The sequence below is a fragment of the Schistocerca piceifrons genome, chromosome 1 (assembly GCF_021461385.2).
Source record: "Schistocerca piceifrons isolate TAMUIC-IGC-003096 chromosome 1, iqSchPice1.1, whole genome shotgun sequence".
NCBI lineage: Eukaryota > Metazoa > Arthropoda > Insecta > Orthoptera > Acrididae > Schistocerca > Schistocerca piceifrons.
The window spans coordinates 913147396-913163829 of record NC_060138.1 but is presented as its reverse complement, the minus strand read 5'-3'; the positions used below and the strand labels follow the sequence as shown (position 1 = coordinate 913163829).

Below are 16434 nucleotides of genomic sequence, written 5' to 3'. Positions count from 1 at the left end.
TTTTCTGAGGTGGTGTGTGTGGTAATTCCATTGTGTTTAACTATGAGCCAGTGTTTAAGAAACCATAAAATACGGAAAAAGTTGCTGGTGCCAACTTGCCCAGTTTGTTAACTGTAGAAGAGTTGATTCACATGTATTTTCTTCTTTTCTTATTTATGGGTATAAGAAATTAGCAGAATTAGAGTTCATTGCAAACTATTATAAATGCTAATGTATCAAGTATCATTTTTGAGTCATCTTTCCTTGCAAGTTTGTAAATATGTATTCAACCTAGTTATTATTTTCATTTCTCAAATCTGTTGGTATTTGCATATACTTTCAGTTATATCAAAGGAAAAATGGGAAAGGATGATGTCATCAAATGCTTGGAATTCAGTCGAATTAAGAGACAATCGTTACAATCAGATTATCCACATGGTTTCAGCTGCTAATGGTGCTGAAGACTTTTATTCAACAGAGGTAATACTTCATATCTTATATTTGATTTTAAGTCATATGTTATGTTTTGAAATTGTGTGTGTGTGTGTGTGTGTGTGTGTGTGTGTGTGTGTGTGTGTGTGTGAGTGTAAGTGTAAGTGTAAACATACTTGCTAAGTGGATCTTTCTATTGAGACTTGTGTTTACTGTTGCAGGATCATGCATGTCGCAGTGAGGGTATAGATTTAGCACGAGATTTGGATTATAAAGCAGCAGCTGCATGGGTCGGACATCCGTATTTTGATGTTATTGATAATTCTACAGATTTTGAAATGAAGATCTGTAGGATGATTGATGTAAGTTATTGTGGTAAATGCCTATTACCAGCGTAGCATAGAGTTCAGTGGAGTGGGTTAAGTGAGGTAGAGGATAGGACCTTACAGCCTATTTACCTGGGGCAAATTAATGTGAACTATATTTAATAGGTAAGAGAAGGTAATATGCAGAAAGTGGGCTACCATATGTACATAAAGGAAATATCTTAAATTAAAAAGAAAAGAAATGAGCAAGACAAATTGGTGGAATTTGCAGAGTAGAAAGAGAACAGTTTGGGGGAAAAGGAGGGGCAAGGCAATGATGCAGAAAAATGAGAATACAAGTGTGGATTAAATACAAGTGGCTTGCAGGAACAGAGAGTAATGTATAATTTGAGAAAAATTGATTTAAATTGTTGACTATAAAACTATAAGGAAAATTGTCAAAAGGAGAAAGTTAAAAAGTTAATACAATGAAAAGTCTGTTAAAATTTCAGTCATGTTCACTGAAGACAGTTAGTGAGAACAATTAACATCTTATTTTGAAAAGTACACTGTTACTTTGAAACATCCAGTCGGAAATGAAAGAGAATACATTTTTTCCACTAGGCTGACATGTTACTTATGTCACAGATTTAGAAAATGGTGACTAGACAAACTGTATATTTTGACTCCCAGCTCAGATGATATTTGGATGGTGCTAAATGGCCCAAAGTGAAAATTCATTAATATGGATATACAGTAGTGGATTGTTGTAAAAAATTTTACATTTCACTTACTAATTTAGCTTTTCATCTGCTCACTCATTTCTGGAAGCTTAAAATTATCCTTGCATAATTTCTGTGTATGTATTATTTACTTACATCTTTACTTGCTACTGTGTTTTCATCAGATAAATGAACCACTTAGCGGGACGCCTGCTGAATCTGAAAGTTCCTTATTTTTAAATATTCAGAAATTTCAGTGGGCTCTGAAATTAACAATCTGATGTAGTTAGTTATTAACTTCTAATGTATGGAACATAAATTTAGATATTTTGTGTGTAAAAGTAAGAAGAGTAAGGCTGCAAAAACAATCAGTATTAATTACAAAATAATGGATTAATGTCCTTTCTGTATTGAGGAGAAAAGTGGATTCCATGTTTTGTTATGTACACTATATTTCTCATGGTCTTGAAGGTCAGAACATGGGCAGATTGTGGATTATGCAAGTATTTAATTTCTGTTATCTGCTATCTTGCCTTGCAATACAGCTTCAGAAGTTAAGAGTTCCTGGTATATAATACAATGTTCAGATGCAATATTAACTAAAAGTTGAAGGACTTTTTTCTTTCTTTTTTCTTAAAAAATGTAGTTGTTCCACATAATCCTGGCCATATTGGCCCTTCTATCTTTGTAATTTTAACTGCAAGGAGGATACATTGGTTGTACATGTGACATGGGACAAGGGGTCAACACATTTAATTTATGATTACAGTAGTCATTGTGACTACATGGTCAACACAAAGTTCATAATAATATAAACTGATGTAGCTATTGCTTGTACACATGATGCAGTTGTTAGTGAGTCTACGTGATAAACATAATCAAAGTAAATTATAGTATAAAGTGACATAATAGATAATTAACAAGATTTGATAAAGGAGGTTTACTTCTTATTATGTTCCAAAGGTTCTGAGACAGAGTAGAAGCACTGGTCAAGCAAGAAGCCTTTCAACTTTATCTTAAATATATTTAATGTCAATGTTATCAGGAGAAAGAAAACTGGCGTTCTATGGATCGTAGCGTGGAATGTCAGATCCCTTAATCGGGCAGGTAGGTTAGAAAATTTAAAAAGGGAAATGGAGTTAAAGTTAGATATAGTGGGAATTAGTGAAGTTCGGTGGCAGGAGGAACAAGACTTTTGGTCAGGTGATTACAGGGTTATAAATACAAAATCAAATAGGGGTAATGCAGGAGTAGGTTTAATAATGAATAAAAAAATAGGAGTGCAGTTTAGCTACTACAAACAGCATAGTGAACGCATTATTGTGGCCAAGATAGACACAAAGCCCATGCCTACTACAGTAGTACAAGTTTATATGCCAACTAGGTCTGCAGATGATGAAGAAATAGATGAAATGTATGAGGAGATAAAAGAAATTATTCAGGTAGTGAAGGAAGATGAAAATTTAATAGTCACGGGTGACTGGAATTCGTCAGTAGGAAAAGGGAGAGATGGAAACATAGTAGGTGAATATGGATTGGGGGGAAGAAATGAAAGAGGAAGCCGCCTTGTAGAATTTTGCACAGAGCATAACTTAATCATAGCTAACACTTGGTTCAAGAATCATAAAAGAAGGTTGTATACCTGGAAGAATCCTGGCGATACTAAAAGGTATCAGATAGATTATATAATGGTAAGACAGAGATTTAGGAACCAGGTTTTAAACTGTAAGACATTTCCAGGGGCAGATGTGGATTCTGACCACAATCTATTGGTTATGAACTGCAGATTGAAACTGAAGAAACTGCAAAAAGGTGGGAATCTAAGGAGATGGGACCTGGATAAACTGAAAGAACCAGAGGTTGTAGAGAGTTTCAGGGAGAGCATAAGGGAACAATTGACAGGAATGGGGGAAAGAAATACAGTGGAAGAAGAATGGGTAGCTTTGAGGGATGAAGCAGTAAAGGCAGCAGAGGATCAAATAGGTAAAAAGACGAGGGCTAGTAGAAATCCTTGGGTAACAAAAGAAATATTGAATTTAATTGATGAAAGGAGAAAATATAAAAATGCAGTAAATGAAGCAGGCAAAAAGGAATACAAACGTCTCAAAAATGAGATCGACAGGAAGTGCAAAATGGCTAAGCAGGAATCTGGAGGACAAATGTAAGGATGTAGAGGCTTGTCTCACTAGGGGTAAGATAGATACTGCCTACAGGAAAATTAAAGAGACCTTTGGAGGGAAGAGAACCACTTGTATGAATATCAAGAGCTCAGATGGCAACCCAGTTCTAAGCAAAGAAGGGAAGGCAGAAAGGTGGAAGGAGTATATAGAGGGTTTATACAAGGGCGATGTACTTGAGGACAATATTATGGAAATGGAAGAGGATGTAGATGAAGACGAAATGGGAGATAAGATACTGCGTGAAGAATTTGACAGAGCACTGAAAGACCTGAGTCGAAACAAGGCCCCGGGAGTAGACCACATTCCATTGGAACTACTGACGGCCTTGGGAGAGCCAGTCCTGACAAAACTCTACCATCTGGTGAGCAAGATGTATGAGACAGGCGAAATACCCTCAGACTTCAAGAAGAATATAATAATTCCAATTCCAAAGAAAGCAGGTGTTGACAGATGTGAAAATTACCGAACTATCAGTTTAATAAGTCACAGCTGCAAAATACTAACGCGAATTCTTTACAGACGAATGGAAAAACTGGTAGAAGCGGACCTCGGGGAGGATCAGTTTGGATTCCGCAGAAATGTTGGAACATGTGAGGTAATACTAACCTTACGACTTATCTTAGAAGAAAGATTAAGAAAAGGCAAACCTACATTTCTAGCATTTGTAGACTAAGAGAAAGCTTTTGACAATGTTAACTGGAATACTCTCTTTCAAATTCTGAAGGTTGCAGGTATAAAATACAGGGAGCGAAAGGCTATTTACAATTTGTACAGAAATCAGATGGCAGTTATAAGAGTCGAGGGGCATGAAAGAGAAGCAGTGGTTGGGAAGGGAGTGAGACAGGGTTGTAGCCTCTCCCCAATGTTATTCAATCTGTATATTGAGCAAGCAGTGAAGGAAACAAAAGAAAAATTGGGAGTAGGTATTAAAATTCATGGAGAAGAAGTAAAAACTTTGAGGTTCGCCGATGACATTGTAATTCTGTCAGAGACGGCAAAAGACTTGGAAGAGCAGTTGAACGGAATGGACAGTGTCTTGAAAGGAGGATATAAGATGAACATCAACAAAAGCAAAACGAGGATAATGGAATGTAATCAAATTAAATCGGGTGATGCTGAGGGAATTAAATTAGGAATGAGACACTTAAAGTAGTAAAGGAGTTTTGCTATTGAGGGAGTAAAATAACTGATGATGGTCGAAGTAGAGAGGATATAAAATGTAGACTGGCAATGGCAAGGAAGTCGTTTCTGAAGAAGAGAAATTTGTTAACATTGAGTATAGATTTAAGTGTCAGGAAGTCGTTTCTGAAAGTATTTGTATGGAGTGTAGCCATGTATGGAAGTCAAACATGGACGATAACTAGTTTGGACAAGAAGAGAATAGAAGCTTTCGAAATGTGGTGCTACAGAAGAATGCTGAAGATGAGGTGGGTAGATCACGTAACTAATGAGGAGGTATTGAATAGGATTGGGGAGAAGAGAAGTTGTGGCACAACTTGACTAGAAGAAGGGATCGGTTGGTAGGGCATGTTTTGAGGCATCAAGGGATCACAAATTTAGCATTGGAGGGCAGCATGGAGGGTAAAAATCGTAGAGGGAGACCAAGAGATGAATACACTAAGCAGATTCAGAAGGATGTAGGTTGCAGTAGGTACTGGGAGATGAAGAAGCTTGCACAGGATAGAGTAGCATGGAGAGCTGCATCAAACCAGTCTCAGCAGATGGTAATGTTGAACTGAGCCAGAAACTGCTTGACTTGATCTCTGGTGTATGACTGCACATTGGCATAATGAGTTGCCATCCTGTCGGAGAAAGACCTGGATGTTTCAGTGTGCTGCTTCAGTTTAGCCAATACTGACATGCTGTATGCTGCTGTAACGGTAGTGAGAGGATGGGCTGGGACTGCATCCTGTAATTCATTCCATCACAGTTAAAAAATGTGATGACTGTCACTTCCCCTGCAGATGGAACAACTTTTGCCTTTTTCAATGTTTGTCGATTTTCGAACTGTGCTGGGACATTCTCCTTCAGGATTCATAATGATGCAGCCATGGGCACCACCAGTGATAATAGATTTTAGAAATGTACCTGTCCATCAACAGAGAGACACAGCCCCTCACGGCTTGTCTCCATTTGCACACCCTTTTGTTCCAGAGTCAATAGCTCAGGAAATTAAAAAGAAAAGGAAGTCGCAGATTTACAGATTTTAGTTCTAGTAAACACATAGAGCAAATGTCATTAGTAGGTAATACTATAGCTTGTAGCTGATGTGAAGTTGAAACCTCTTGCTGTGTATAAAGCCAAGCAGTCAGATTTCGTGCAAGAATGGCAAGCAAGCCACACTTTATTATTGAATGAAAAAAGTCAGAGTTGTTTGTGCAGTCAATGAATGCTGTGACACATTCTTCCATTTTTCTAGATTTTACCATGTGAGTTAAAAGATTTTTGCCACCAAAAGTCCTTTTTTTTTAAATTTTTGGTCCTAATTTGCCTTAAGGTTCCTGAAGAGGGATAAAAGCTGTGAAAGCTGCAATCCGCTGTTACCTCTAGCACAGGCCTGTTAGTGGCAAAGCCGGCCGCGGTGGTCTAGGGGTTCTAGGCACGCAGTCCGGAACCGCGGGACTGCTACGGTCGCAGGTTCGAATCCTGCCTCGGGCATGGATGTGTGTGATGTCCTTAGGTTAGTTAGGTTTAAGTAGTTCTAAGTTCTAGGGGACTGATGACCACAGAAGTTAAGTCCCATAGTGCTAAGAGCCATTTGAACCATTTGTTAGTGGCAAAAATCTTGTAACTAAATGTACTAAAATCTGGAAAAATGGGAGAGAATAATTTTCAGTATTGCATCTGAAACATCTTCTTAGCTGTTGGGGGGGGGGGGAATAATAATAATAATAATAATAAAGTCTCAGGCTTTAGGATGATGATGAAAAGATTGTTAATATAATCTGGATTCCACTTGGAAATAATAGTGTGATTCAGCTTTTTGACAAAAAAAATTTTGACAGTGGAAAGAATTTTTAATAAGTGGAACAGTATTGTTAAATGTGACTTAATTGTTCATTGTTAGTTTGCATCACTGCAGTTTACAAATCTGATACAGAATGTCTGTCATGCAGCACAATGCACAGAATAAAGCCATGACCATTTCTTACTCCATCCTAGTTCTATCTAAATAAAACTAGTATTTACTGTGAAGTGCGTGAATTCATTAATTTTTCTTTTGTCAGATGTGCCTAGTGTAACCAAAATATTGGTTTTTGTCATCCAACCAATAGGCACTTCCCACTTTTGTGACGACTGCAGGGAATAAATAAGTGACTGTTTCATTGTTATTAAAACATATATTGTTCAAAAATTATCGTAAGAACTGTGCTACAGGAGCCGTTATAAAGTATTTAATGTCAACAAATTAAAGCCCCAATTGATGGAAATCATATGTAATGTATCATCATACACTGCCTTGATTTCATTTTCTCTGCAAGGCACTTGTGTAACAATTACATCTGAAACAGTTTAGCTGCTGATATGAACTGCAAGTTATTCAAAACATTAATCATTCAAGGCACTTTTGGTATGTTTTTAGTGCTTAAAATTTGTGTGCGTACACTTTGAACTTCGCACTGTGCACTGTTCACTATTGTAGATGTATTTAATGTCTTCTGTAATTGGAAGATTAAGGTTACTTATAAGAACACAAGAAATTTTCTTGTTCCGGTAGCAAAAGTGAAAGGCAGCCTTCCCTAAACATTGAAAAATGTGCACACCTTTGAGCACATTATGACGAAGTTGTTCACAGCTGGATTATTATTATACTGTATCATTTTAGTAGCAAATGTCTTTAGTTGACTGAGAAATCACACTAGGAAGGATTTCCTGAAGCATTTGGCACAATTCACTCACAATTGTTTAAGGATCAAGTATGTGTGAATAGGTCATGTTTAATTTGGATACATTAAACTGGAGATATTAATGGTATTTAACTATAAACCCACCGTAGCTAATTCTTTCATCTCAGATTGGTATCTGAGATGGTCAGTATGTAAGTCGTTACGTAATGTTTTAGTTCTTCCAGGGCATGTATTATCATAGGCAGCACTAACCTCATATTGCATTTGATTCCTGATTAAGGCATCTTCCAGGCTTCTCCCTGTTGCTCCTGAATGGGTGTTTTTTTGTCATTAACCCTTCCACTAGTACATCATCTCAGTTTTCTCATATACCTCAAAATTCAGCAAACTACTTCTGTTGTCTATCTACCACACAATCCAGCTACATGTCCTACCCACTACCATAATGTTTTCATTACAATCATAATTACATTTTTACCATTGTTCTGTTCTCTGGTGTATTTGTCTGTTTCTCCATCTTTTGTAGTAATTCCTTGTATAAATGTCTTCATTGTATTCACTGCTTACTGATAGTAAGCTTTTCTTTTTAGATACGCTAGAAGCTTTGAATTTGGTAACTTAAATAGCATTTTCAGAGCAGTGACTACCATTTTTACTGTTCTGCTTAAATATTTTCCTGTCCATCCTTTCTCTGTCTTATGCTGCCATTAGCACCATGTAAACTCATTAGTTGGTTTAATATCTTGTTTGTTAATTTCTAGTATCTTTTTTATGTGCTAATCCTGTTATAATGGTTTTTTGATGCTGTTTTCAAACTTGCACTATAAGTTTCTCCATTTGTTGTTGAAGTTTATGTATACCAGAGGCAAACTGTGCAATAGCATCAGCAAGACCAGGGTGTTTCTGATGGTTCAGCAAACTGCTTTTCTCCTTTTTTTCCAGTTTAGGGATCTGAAAAGTTCATATAAGGCCACAGAATAGTTGTGATGGTATAGAAATCCCTTGCCTCACTCCACTGTCATCTTAGAATTTCCCACTAGAAGAACTGTAATGAAAGCTGCAGCATTTATGTAAAAATTCCTTAGTTGACTAACATAGGTTGAATCAAAACCTTTTTTCAGAATCTGTGGACTCAAGGCAGAGTGATAATTCTTTACTTACAAGAGGTGTATATAGTTGTTGGTTTCTTGTAGAGTTGGCATTTAGGGGTCTTAAAACTGCCTGGTGTGCAAATTGCCAAACTTGCCCCTGATTCCAACATTATCTCAGGCGATGCAGAAGCAGAGCATAAATGTGTTTGAAATACCATCAAGCAATAATATGAATATATCGAAAAAGTGGAGAGCACAAGTGTATTACTGAGCCTGTCAGACATCATCTCACTCCGGTGATATCTCACATTTAATCGTGTATAATCTTTTTAATGCTACAGAGCTAAGTAAAAAACAGGCACACACACACTAGCATGACTATATTGTCATGGTCAGTTATCCTGTTTCATATCTGTCAGAAAGTATCACAAAAAGTTGTCATGTTGGTGTCTTTTGACCACTTAATGCCTCAAATATACAATGAGTGGTTACCTTTCTTCCTTCCATTATGTGTGGTTTACTCAGATCTTTCCAGTATTGTACTACTGATTTGCATGTCACTTGAAATTTTACAAGCTTATGGTCCCAGAAATTATAATGTTTTGTATGTTATGGTATGGTAATATAGTTTTTAATATATCTTCCAAGAAAATAAAAATTACTTCTGAACTTTTGCCCATTTTAATCCTTAGCTTGCAGGTACCTGTGTTTAAATTGGTTTTCAATTATTTCAGAGTGTGTGCCAAAAACTGGGTATTGATACTGGTGATCGTCTTCGAACAAATTCAAGAAAGCTTAAATTTTTGGTTGGGAGCTTGCCGCCTGATTCACTTTTTCCACCTTTTCAAGATTTTGATGTTGTGCACAATTATTTACAGACAAACACACCCAGTATGCAAGCTCGTCTGAGGAAAAGAGGCCAAAATGGTATGCTGTTCATTTTATAACCATAATTTAATACAACACATCAACAGTCTCATTGTTAATGATTATTATTCAGTTGAAAATTTTATGAAAAGGGTAGTTGCTACTCACCATATAGTGGAGATGCTGAGTAAGACAGGCACAACAAGAAGCCTGTCAAGCAAGGCTTTCAGACAAACAGGCCTTTATCAGAAATGGGCAACAACCCAGACGACCCCACACACACACACACACACACACACACACACACACACACACACACACACACATTGACCACAGTCTCTGGTTACAAAGGCCAGGCTATCCATGGCAGCCAGAGAATGTGCTTGTGTGTGTGTGTGTGTGTGTGTGTGTGTGTGTGTGTCTAATTCTGATGGCAGCCTCTTTCACTGAAACATCTTTTTGTGTCTATTGTGACTCAATGTGTCTGCTATAAGGTGTATAGCAACTATCATTTTTATAATATTGTTATAATTCCATCCTGGATTTTCCATTGTTTTATTATTCAGTTGAAATGTTCTTTAAAAGTTATGCACCCTGGCAGCATGAGATACCTCTAGTTCTAAAGCAGGATTTAAGCCAATATATACAGTAGAGCGTCGATTATCCGAAGTAATTGGGGGACATGGGTGTTCGGAAAACTGGTTTGTTCGGATAATCGAACTGTACATATTTATTTGCCAAAAAGAAGTACTGTACAGTAAATTTCTTCATAAATTTATTTATAAAAACAAGGCCGGCCGTGGTGGTCTAGCGGTTCTAGGCGCGCAGTCTGGAACCGCGCGACTGCTACGGTCGCAGGTTCGAATCCTACCTCGGGCATGGATGTGTGTGATGTCCTTAGGTTAGTTAGGTTTACGTAGTTCTAAGTTCTAGGGGACTGATGACCACAGTAGTTAAGTCCCATAGTGCTCAGAGCCATTTGAACCATAAAAACAGGCATCTCTTTTAGTATTACAAAGTAACATACAAAGGCAACTTTAGTAGGAATATATAGTATGTGGCACCGTTTATTAAACAAAAATATATACATATTACATACGCATTTTGCATGAACAATCCACACAGTATACAAAATTAACGTTTAAAAAAAAAATCCTTTATTTTGGTCTGTCTAAGCAAGCTTACATGCTTACGAGCAGCTAAGTCACGTAGTTTTTTCATTACAGATATCTGAAACTGGTCACTTTCATCTTGGGCTTCAAACCATCGCAAGGCAGTGTCTAAACAAGTGAACATCTCAGAAGCTGTTGGTATACTTTCGTCTTCACTTTGTGGAGCACTGATTGATGAGATGCTAGCGGCGTCATCTTTATCAGTGACGACGTTTACAATCTCGCTGTCCTGCATGATCTGGTGTCCTGGATCTGCATCATCGATATTCTTCCATTCATGAACGTCTTCTCCATCACATTCGTGGCAATCTATTTCTTTTAGCATACCGAGAATTTCGGACATATCATTCTGTTTGTCATTTTCAATCATACCTTGTGAATTTCCTTTTGTGTCTTATTCCAGGCTTTCTTCAAATTCTCTTCCTTTACACTATTCCATGCTGCGCTGATCATGTAGGACGCATCTTTCAAGTCAGTATTCTTATGATTTCTTAAGAGACTTTCTTCTCCATCCTCTTCTCTTTCTAACAATAACTTACGCAACAATTCTTTCCTGTAATATCGTTTGAAAGTCTCAATAATGCCTTGATCCATGGGCTGTAATAAGGAGGTTACGTTAGGTGGAAGAAATATTACCTTTATGAACTCGTCTTCTTCGTCTAAAATATCATATGACGGATGAGTTGCTGCATTGTCAAGGAGAAGTAGTGTTTTCTCCCTCTTCCCATTCTTTAACTGATGAGCTTTTACAGAGGGTACGAAAACGTCCAGAAACCACTTCATAAAAATCGTACTATCCATCCAGGCACTCTTTTGTGAGGTGTACACAACAGGCAAGGCTGACATATTAACGTGCTTGAAACAACGCAGTTTTTTACTTTTACCAATGACGAACATAGGCAGTCGGTGACTTCCAGTAGCATTAGCACAAGCCAAAGCTGTAATACGGTCCTTGCTTGTTTTAAGACCAGGTGCTGCTAATTCATGGCGTGAAACAACAGTTTTTCTCGGTAAAGCTTTCCAGTTAAGTCCAGTTTCGTCTGCATTGTAAACGTTTTCGAGAGCATAATCTTCTTCCCTTAATACGTCCCCTAGTTTGAGTTTGAAAGAATCAGCTGCTGAAGAATCAGCCGACAGTTTTTCTTCCTGTATTGTAAGCTCACGAATGCCGTGTCTTGACTTGAAGCATTTTAACTAGCCCGTGCTCTCTTTAAAATTCGAAGGCCCTCCAAGTTTTTCGTTGAACTGCATTGCCTTCCCACACAGAATGGGACCTGAGATAGGTTCTCCTTCCTATCTCTTTTTGTGTAAACTTCCGATCTCTTTTTGTGTAAACCACTTGTAAACAGCATCATCTATATCTGTGTTAGTGGCGAGCTTCATAGTTTTACAGCTTGTACAGCTTGTTGATCCATCAGTAGAATCAAGAAGCATAGATATAAAATTTGCTATGCTCGTCTTTTGTTTTTTTTTATATCCGTAATTGTCGACTTCCCCACCTTGTACTCATTGGATGAAGTGGTTGCAGATTCACCTTCTTCTAACCTTTTAATAATCTCATAGTTGTCCCTCATAGAAAGGACAACACGTTAATGTTTAAGCATTTTGCATCGTCAAGTTCACTTTTTCACGCAGCAGTACACAAGTGGTCGTAACAGAGAACAGAAGGTGACTGTTTGCACCGTGAGAAGCTCTTCTTGGGGGCACGCAATCCTTCAAGCTGCGCGGAGCGGCACACCTCAACTCTATGCTGGCGCAGCTGTTGCTGTGAACAGCTTTGGTACTGCCGCTACTTCTACTGCCAGTGCCAACCCGACGGAAGTGTGCTGATTGTTGAAACACAGCGACTGGCGGCTTGGCCGGTCAGCAGCACCTTGTGAAGGCCCCATTAGAAGCAATGTTCCGACAGCGGTGGCCCAGTGTGGCGACTACTGTGGGGAAACTGGGTTTGGGAGTGAGGGGGATGATGGACGGTAGGGTGGGAGAGCAACAGGTGCGAGCGAGTACACAGCTCGGTTAAGCGGTCATTCGGTTGGCCGACGTTCGGATAATCGATGCTCTACTGTAGTACAAAACGTTTGCATTCAAAAACAATATGTATACTATGATTAACATAAACATTGTAAGGAAACTTCTGGCAAAATGCAAATACTTTAGGAATACGAATTCATCCAAACCTAGCAGATTTTCATTCTTTTTTGTGTGCCTATCAATGACTCAATGATTCTACCAATTAATGAGTGGTCTCCTTTATTCCTAGAGTATTTACAAGTACTGTATTTTACTGAGTGTAAGACAACACTGAATATAAGATGATCCCCCTCTTTTTTTAAGAGGCTCATTGAGAAAAAATTCTGTTCTACGTGTTCTGACTAATCAAAATTACAAATTGTTTTATTGACATATATACCAGTAAGTTAAATTTTACCTTTTATAAACGTATGCCTTTTATCATGTACAGATTTTGGTAATATTAGGAACAAAACGAGATGATTTACATTAATTTTCAAACCACTTTATTTTCTACCTTTCTTGCTTACTGACCCTGTAGTCTGTTATATCACTATTTTTAATCATCATCCAAATAGCATAGCTATGAAATTTACACTGAAGTGCCAGAGAAACTGATGTAGGCATGTGTGTTAAAGTACAGAGATATGAAAACATGCAGGATACAGCACTGTCGTCAGTGCCACATTTATAAGACACAATTGTCTGGCGTAGTTGTTAGATAGGTTACTGCTGCTACAATGGCAGTTCAATATTTGAGTGAGTTTGAACATTGTCTTGTAGTCGGCACATGAGTGATGGGGAACAGCATCTAAAAGGTAGCGATGAGGTGGGGATTTTCCTGTATGACCATTTCACAAGTGTACCGTGAATATCAGGAATACAATAAAACGTCAAATCTCCAACATCACTGCAGCCAGAAAAAGATCCTGCAAGGACAGGACCAATGACGAATGTCTGAAGAGAATTGTTCAATGTGACAGAAGTGCAACCCTTCCACAGATTGCTGCAGATTTAAATGCTGGGCCATCAAAGTGTGTCAGCGTGCAAACCACGCAATGAAACATCATCGACATGGGCTTTTGGAGCTGAAGGCCCACTCGTGTACGTTTAATGACTGCATGACACAAAGCTTTACACCTCGCCTGGGCCTGTCAGCCCTGACATTGGACTGTTGATGACTGAAAACATGTTGCCTGGTCAGACGAGTCTTGTTACAAATTATATCGAGCCGATGGACATGTATGGGTATGGGGACAACCTCATGAGTTCATGGTCCATGCTTGTCAGCAGGGGATTGTTCAAGCTGGTGGAGGCTCTGTAGTGGTGTGAGGTGTGTGCAATTGGAGTGATATGGGACACCCGGTCTAGGTGACACATGCGTAAGCATCCTGTCTGATCACCTGCATCCATTCATGTCCATTGTGCATTCCGACGGACTTCGGCAATCCCATCAGTACAATGCAACACCCCAGACGTCCAGACTTTCTGAAGAGTGGCTCCATGAACACTCTCATGAGTTTAAACACTTCCGCTGGCCACCAAACTCTCCAGACATGAATATTATTGAGCATATGTGGGATGCCTTGCAGCATGCTGTTCAGAGGAGCTCTCCACTCCCTCGCACTCTTATGGATTTATGGACAGCTCTCAGGATTTGTAGTGTCAATGCTCTCCAGCACTACTTCAGACATTAGTAAGAGTCCATGCCATGTTATGTTGCGGCACTTCTGCATGCTCATGGAGGCCATACACAATATTAGGCAGGTGTACCAGATTTTTTGGCTCTTCTGTGTGTCTTCATTGTCACAAATGTTTGGTTGTTTCTTCTGAATATGTTGCTATTTTTGAGATTGTAGTTATGGAGGGAATTGAGAACACAGCTGGTTTTTTATACATATCAGATTTTGCTCCTATACCGACATGAAAATGTTGCAATGTCTAATGCTTCCAAACATAAACCCTGCCCACCGCTTTGTCATTGGCTGTGTAGAACCAGTTGGCACACCCCCTTTCATTCCCATCATGTATGACAGTGAGTATCGACCACTTTGCAGCCTGAAACACACGACGACGTCACCGGCCCCTATCTAGACTTTTACTGTCTCCTGCAGAAATGAATACTATTCTTGTGTATTTTTCCAATTTTAAACTCAGTTTGATTCCGACTACAAATGGATTCAGGCAAACTGAGGTTTAAATATGGTAGCCGTTCTTAAAAAGCCGAAGTATGTGGTATACATTCACATGACTGGCCACATGACAAAACTTGCTGCTCACTCACTTCACCCCCCCCCCCCCCCCTCCCCATTGGCAATCTTCAAGCTGATGTCACTGTTCCCCTTCCAACCCTTCCGAAGTACTGACCTTGAGCAACTATGGAAAACTGATTGTCATATTTTCTAGTATGCAGCTCATATGTAACAATACCAGTTAATTCATAAATTAAAGGTCACAATTACAACTTGGTCCTACTCTCGAACTTTCGCTCATTGGTACTATCTCCATGACAGGTAATTTATTCTTGTGATAACAATTACAGGCAATCTAATATGATTTACTTGCTTTGTTAGACATTTCATTCTGGATTAATTTTTCTTTTCATTTCAACTGGATGTCACAATCATATTCTAAAGCTGGTCATGTTTTTACCCACTACTATTATACATGAACAGTGGCTGAATTTCTCATTTGCAGTCCACTTTGTAAATCAATAATCATTAGTCACTCAGAAAAAAATAAAATATTAGTCTGGATTTTGAATCAAATAATGTTTTTTTGAAAGTCTTTGTTTACATTTTTGAACAAAAAAATTGGAAATTTTGTGGTAAGGTCTTACGGAGCCAAATTGCTGAGGTCATCGGTCTCTCCATTTTTTAATGTTAACTTTATGTAAGAATACTGTTTGTGTACAGTGTTCATACATGTACAAGAACATTTACTGCAAACCTGTTTGAATACAACAAAAATTTGTAAGATGATAGAATTTAATGCTTTTTCCTCTTTGTGTCACAAAAATTTTAGATTTTAATCAGTGCAATAGACCATTGCAGTGGCTAGTTCATAGTTTCTTGCATATCTCTTGCACTACCACAGCACAGGTCAGTGTCACGTGATTGTGGGAGCAATGTGAATATTGTATCAGGTGTTTCGGCATATTGGGAAATCTTGAACCTGTCTGAATGGGGAGTATCATTTGCAGAGTCCTGCCCTTCAGAGTTTTTCAGAATCTACATCTACATCCATACTCCGCAAGCCATCTGACAGTGTGTGGCGGAGGGTACCTTGAGTACCTCTATAAATTCTCCCTTCTATTCCAATCTCGTATTGTTCGTGGAAAGAATGATTGTCGGTATGCCTCTGTGTGGGCTCTAATCTCTTTGGTTTTATCCTCATGGTCTCTTCGCGAGATATACATAGGAGGGAGCAATATACTGCTAGACACCTCTGTGAAGGTATGTTCTCGAAACTTCAACAAAAGCCCGCATCGAGCTACTGAGCGTCTCTCCTGCAGAGTCTTCCACTGGAGTTTATCTATCATCTCCGTAACACTTTCGCGATTATTAAATGTTCCTGTAACGAAGCGTGCTGCTCTCCATTGGATCATCTCTATCTCATCTATCAACCCTATCTGGTACAGATCCCACACTGGTGAGCAATATTCAAGCAGTGAGCGAACAAGTGTACTGTAACCGACTCCCTTTGTTTTCGGAATGCATTTCCTTAGGATTCTTCCAATGAATCTGTCTGGCATCTGCTTTACCGACGATCAACTTTATGTGATCATTCCATTTTAAATCACTCCTAATGCGTACTCCCAGATAATTT

General features: G+C 38.6%; 1 protein-coding gene across 2 annotated transcripts in view; it reads left to right on the top strand.

The window, feature by feature from the left end:
- LOC124717044 (TRPL translocation defect protein 14) overlaps positions 1–16434 on the top strand; it is a 166747-nt gene that overhangs the window by 113704 nt on the left and 36609 nt on the right. For both annotated transcript variants that reach the window (XM_047243710.1, XM_047243720.1), the window contains 3 exons: positions 323–459; positions 633–773; positions 9292–9484. In XM_047243710.1, coding sequence (XP_047099666.1) covers positions 323–459; positions 633–773; positions 9292–9484 — 471 coding nt within the window. The remainder of the gene's footprint in view (positions 1–322; positions 460–632; positions 774–9291; positions 9485–16434) is intronic.